The 6,570-nt window shown below is 28.0% G+C and overlaps 1 protein-coding gene across 1 annotated transcript; it reads right to left on the bottom strand.

The window, feature by feature from the left end:
* Window positions 1-223: 223 nt before the first annotated feature.
* On the bottom strand, window positions 224-1,752 carry LOC103308227 (THAP domain-containing protein 1-like). The gene is made up of 6 exons (XM_008181290.1): window positions 1,688-1,752; window positions 1,413-1,603; window positions 1,216-1,281; window positions 897-990; window positions 589-826; window positions 224-496 (listed from the first exon to the last, which is right to left on the bottom strand). Exons 1-6 carry the CDS (start codon window positions 1,750-1,752, stop codon window positions 224-226), a joined length of 927 nt encoding a protein of 308 aa, XP_008179512.1.
* Window positions 1,753-6,570: the final 4,818 nt, after the last annotated feature.

Here is a 6,570-nt window from a genome sequence, read left to right as displayed (position 1 = left end):
TTATGCCTTTATCATCTATAAACATATTATCTATAAAAGTATAATATAAATAATAATATAATATTTTTAATTTTAATATAAATTATAAATTTATAAAATAAAAGTTTAAACTTTGAGTTTTTTGTGGTCTCTACAAATTTAAATTAAATATTTAATCAATGCCATGTTTTAATCATTAAGACCTGAAACCTAATTTAATTGCATTTATACTTAACAGCCATTTCTAGTACATTTTCATTTCTTTTACTTTCATTTTAATGGCGTTCATTGATTCTGCTGTGATTCCTGGTGATCCATCGATAACAGAATACCATTTTCGAATTGTGGATGGATGTGGCAAACATTTATTAAATGTTTTTCTGACATAGTTGTAAGAAGTAGGGGAGTAGAAATGAAGTGTGAGTGCAAAAGAGCGCAGTTCTGGACTCACTGTTGTTGCTGAAATTTGATGCAATTGTTTCATTACCATTTCATGTTGACTAGATGATAATGATTCCTAATATAAAACAAGCACATGCAAAAGCAGGTAAAATTAGAAATCTAAACACATGCACTACATAAGCCTGGATAATAAAACAAAATACATACTTTCAGAACAGTGAAACAATTGTCAGATATAACTTTTTTGTCATTTTTCAGGTGGTCCACTAAGTCGTCCAAGGTCTTTATCCGTTTTTTCAAATCCAAATTTTGTTTATACAAGTATTTAATACGTTTTTTTTGATTTGATACAGTTGATTGTGAAGCAATCCAATACTTTAATCTGCTGTTAGGACTATTAATGTCAGAAGGTTCTTTAAAATCGCCCATAAAACATTTACGTTTCCTGTAATGATTAAGACATATAACTATACTATAGTATTATAGTAACAATTAAATTTCTTAAGATAGCTTACAAATTTGTATTTTGTTTATCTGGAGAAGATTCAACAAAATTCAACTGTCGTTCGACGGGTTCAGCAAATTCTTGAAGATTTGAAATTTTAGTCTCTACAAAAATATATTTTTTTAATGATAAAATTATTATTGAAATAAAAACATAAGAATCCAGGTTTTTTTTTGATAATTAATTGATTACATTTTTAAATAAAATTTAATGAATCATGCTTAAGGGATCATTAGTTCATTATTGATCAATAAATGGTAAGTGATTGTTTATGCAATCCGGAATTAGTAATTTAATTTTATTAATAAGATGATTATGTTCTAACATACCTGGAATACATGGATCAGATGATTCACTATCTAAGTCTGATAATGTCAATGTAACAATTTCATTATCTTCATCAGAATCATAAACCGCATTAGAATCATTAAATAATGATTTACGTGAACCTAATAAAAATAAATTACATTTTTAATACATTGTACACATTAACTAGAAATACAATGTATAATTATTTGAAACATACCTGTATTATAAATACTTGGTACAGCATTTTCTTTCAATTTTTTTGTTTTAAAAACACTAGTTGGTGTGATTTCATATAAACTAGGGTCAAAATGAAGCTCACATACCTTGGTTGTTTTGGTTGGTTTGAACAATGGATTGTATTTTGTAAGAAATGAAATCCATGCTTCACCGACATCTCCTTTAGGAATGCTAAGAGTATTTAAGTTATGTTAATAATGTTATAACTTTAAATCTATAACTTATTGAACATAATATTTAATTAATGGTACTTACTTATGAAATTTAATATTTTCACCACCTTTGGAGTTGTAGCCTTTAACACGGCAAGATACAACCATCGTAAAAACAATAATTCAACTTTCAAACTAAAAAAAAACGCAAATGTCACAAAATAAATACTCTCAATTTAAATAAGTTTGATATTTGGTACATCACTACATTACATTTAACATTATTTGTTTAAAACAAATCAGTAATCACAATATTTATCACGTTATCAATGAAATATAACGATCGGCAAGATTTTATTGTATCACAATTTTTTATTTGGCAGTAGGCACACTGCAAAACACTACTTTATTTCTTTTCTCACTCGACTATATCGTATCCTGACTTCTCTCTCTAAGCGCTGTCCATAGTTAATAGGTCTATGGTTGGAACTCACATAGACCTACGCAAGCCTGGGCAAGTTAATGATAATTTTTATCTGAGTTAAATTATGATGATGGAAAACATTTTAAAAAGTTTAAAGTTAACAGTATGGAATGGTATTCTTCCTGGTATATACCTATATACGATACACCTATATATTATAATATAATATATACCTAAATCTATTAAAGAGTGTCATGTGTCTATACAATCTTCTATTTTTAAAATGAGAATTTCATTTTTTACTACAAATAATTTAGCAGATGATGTTCTTGTAAAAGTATATGTATCTAAATCAAAATTCTAATAAGTAGTTGCTGAATTATTAAAATGTGTAAGGTAAGGATAATAGTTCTTAAAATATGGTTTTGCAATAAAAAAAACTGTTAGTACCTACCTACTATTACATGTAGTACCTACATATTCACTATTATCAGTATACCTACTTAATAATTTTTCCAAATTATTTATCTTGATAGATCAATGGAAATTAGTACTAACAACTAACTAGTAACTACTAACATTTTCAAATCATCTAAGCCCCCAAATCTACCTAGCTAATCTCCATATACGTACTATCCTTAGCACACAAAGTTATACTTATAACTCAAAAACTACAAGTTCAAATTTTGATTTAGATATATCAAAGTTCTTAAAAAAAAAATGTCTGCTGAATAATAAAAGTAAAAAGAGAGGATTCCTATTCGAAAAACAGAAGTTTGTATTGTAACATCATCCTTAAATGGTAAAAAAAAGAATTCAAAAATCTTCAAGTACCTATATTTAAAAGTTCTAAAAATTGCAGAATTCGTATAATTATAGGTAAACACGCACATATGTACAATTTAAGTAATAAAAAACTGCGAGCATGCCTAAAAAATCACTCTGTATAATATTATTACGAAGCCTAACGAGAGGAATCATTCGTTTAATAATAAACTAATATTGACATTTTTGAAATATTTGAAACTGCGAAATAATTAATAATTATTACTAATTACACAGAAACGAAATTACGAAAAACAAAATTATGTTTATATTACCTACCTATAGAATTTTAACTTTGAAGACAAATCCATAAGCTATAAGCATAATATTATTTAAGTGAACTATCATAGGTAAATCGTAAATGTCCAATCTTTACTATTCTTTTGTATTTATATTTAAATATTTAGGTATAAGTAGACATATAGTATTAAACATAATACATATTTTTGCATGCAACATTTTCATGATCACTGAATCCAACAGCGGATCCGCTATACTCGGATGAGCGGGGCCCTCGTGGCCTTGCCTGAGCTCATTGTTTTTGAGGAGAAATATAAAACCTAATTTAACTTGCAGTAGCGTAATTAATCCAAAAAAACTTCCTATACTTTTTACTTGACACTAATTTTACTATTATAGTGCGGCCCTGCCCACACTATAATAGGCAAGCATATGTGCCCTATAAAGAAAAATGCGTGCGGTTAAAAATATCGATACCTAAATACTTTACGGGGTCCTTACTCCATATTATATAGACGAGGCACGCACCAAGCAAATAAAAAAATGTACAAGACCCTAAAAAAAAGAACGGAGGGACCGTGTTCGCGGCCTGGCGGCCATGGCCAGGCCGACACTGTGACAAACGCATATCATCGTGCCTCAACAAGTTAATACCTAATGCTAATATTAATTTATTTAGAAAGAGTTATTAGTATGGCTCGGACGTTATTGCATTCACAATATTATAAAATTGATTACATTATGGAAAAAACCCAAAATTGCAATAAAAAAATATAAAAAAAAAAATACTAAAAATTATTTTAAGAAATGGATTAAGTAATTTCATTCAGTAATATTATAAATTTATAATGTAATTTTATTAATTATTAGATAGGTTTTGAACATATAGATTATAAAAAAAAATACAAATCTGATAATTTGCCCGGTCTTCTTATTTTTTCAGAAACCTACAAATAATTTTATCAAAATTTAAAACTTTTTATTTAAACTCTTTATCTTTTGTTTTTTTTTTAAAAAAGGGTATTTACCTTAAACATTATTGCACTGTACTATAAACGACTTCTTCAGGTTCTTAAACTCGAATGACCTTCGATTAGCAGACAACAAATTCTTGTAGGCGGAAAAACTGCGCTCGACGTCAACTGAGGTTATTGGTGCATATTTAAAAATAAATGAAGTCTTGAATGGATAATTCTTCTGACAATCCATCAATCGCAGTTGTTCCGTCGATCAATATATTGGATATTTGTTGAATAAGTTCAAACCCCTTATTTTTTGCCAGGACGTTTTTAAATTTTTCATTAATTAACTTGCCTGTTTTGCCTGATGCTGAATTTAATTCACTAACATTTATGACTATTTCAATGATTGTCGCTAATGGAAGTCCTTGATTTTCCAATTTTTCTACTTTATTTAAAGGAATATTTTCAGATAACAATGACTTGCAAAGATCTTTTGAAAATGTAAATTTATTTGAGTATAACGATACTTGTTGCTGTATTTTTGAGGTTGTCGCGTTTTGATGACGATTTACGGAATGGGCGCGTATATCGGTTTTTAAGCGCTGTGGAACTATGTATCTTCTTTCAGCAGATACTCGAGTTTCACTTGCAAAATAAAACTGAACCGTCACAAGAAAATATGTTTGCCCCCAAACTCAGTGACGTATTGTTTTAACACGATATTCATCGATGGCTTACTTTTCGGCATTTTAACGAACAAATCCAAAAAAAAATACAAAATACAAAATAGTCTGCAGTCGAAGTATTAACGAAATACAGTACGATACTAAACCATAATATTTTCTTCCAACTATTGTGCAACAAACAAGTCGTTAGTCTTATCTTGTTATTGACTGCAAGCCTAAAAACCCTTCCCGTACTCCGTAGTCAAATTATAGCACAATGACCGCGCATCTACTAATCAAATTGTTTTTCCAGTTACCACCGACGACGTTGGTCAACGAAATTGAAAACACAAAAAAATGCATACAATTGTATTGAAAATGACGACAGTCAACAAAATTGCAATGAAATTGAAAAAACGTCAAAAATTGCAATATGTTGCACTTAAAACTTTTAGATATTACTTTGTACTTGTTTGAATCAAATTTATATAATCTACTTAGCAACGAATCCGAGCAATAGAAAAAAAGTTTGGAAATGCAACAAAATCCGAGCCCTAGTAATTAGCTTAGTGCCTACCCGTGAATGTAAGGCGTGTAGTAGATTATACCGTGTGTCATTTTATATATCTGAGTAAAGTTGTTATTAAAAAATAAATTTATAATAATAAATTACAGACATATAATAGGTAGGTAATAATATTAGTCATATTTACTATATATTAACAATATTATACGTAAAAATAATTTTTGTGTTCAAAGAAGTAAAATATATTCAATAATTCATACAACAGAATGATTTATCTATCATTAATAGGTACCTACAATCAGTCTATTACAGTATTTAGATATGAGGAGGAACTTTCAATAATCATTATAGATAAAAAAAATAAAACACTATAATATTATGTTTCATTAAATTAATAGTATTCGTTATAAATGTAGTAAAATGTATAATAGTAGGTATAATAATTTCAGACTAATTAATATTTTTTTCTGAAATTAAGTCTAAATTTATAATGGCAACAAAAAAAATATACAAAAAAATATAGAAAAGATATACAGATATACAGATACAAAAAAAAAAAATAATAAAAAAACACACATCATTGTAAAATCAATACATTCATCGTTCCACTCAGAATCTAAAATACTGATTACAAATTGTTTTTACCGCATAATATTACACTTAAATAATAATATGCTCAATGCTTATATATTTTCAAACACGATAAAAATCAAATATTTCCAATTTGAACTAATCGAATAGAATAATATGGGTTTTAATATTTTTCGTAGTGTCTCGTAGTTCTTTGAATTGCTTGTAAACTCTACGTCCCGCAAGTCACAACACCCACGATATGTATAAAACGTACATAATGAGCACACATATTGTCTGTATAATAGTAATAGAATTGATATCGAGCACTTGACATCGAACACTGATGCAGTGGGATGTCAACCTATAACGGCTACAACCACCAACAGCAACACTACCGATTTAAATCATCTTACAAATTACAACAAATACATTTCATCACGATTTAAACTAAACAATTATTTTTTTAATAATTTAAAAATGTGTTGCCATTATAAATTTAGACTTAATTTCAGAAAAAAATATTAATTAGTCTGAAATTATTATACCTACTATTATACATTTTACTACATTTATAACGAATACTATTAATTTAATGAAACATAATATTATAGTGTTTTATTTTTTTTGACATTGCTGACTAACAGATAAAAAGGCACAAACACTATTTTCGTCGCAACCAATTGAAGTCCTTGGGTGCCTAACTAGATCATTTTTTTAAGACTTCAAACTGCATGGTTATCAGCTAGTTTTTACTGTGGACAATATTCCACA

This window comes from Acyrthosiphon pisum, chromosome X (genome assembly GCF_005508785.2).
Source record: "Acyrthosiphon pisum isolate AL4f chromosome X, pea_aphid_22Mar2018_4r6ur, whole genome shotgun sequence".
Lineage (NCBI taxonomy): Eukaryota > Metazoa > Arthropoda > Insecta > Hemiptera > Aphididae > Acyrthosiphon > Acyrthosiphon pisum.
Note: the sequence above shows the minus strand (reverse complement) of the source record. Positions and strands in the feature narration are given on the sequence as shown.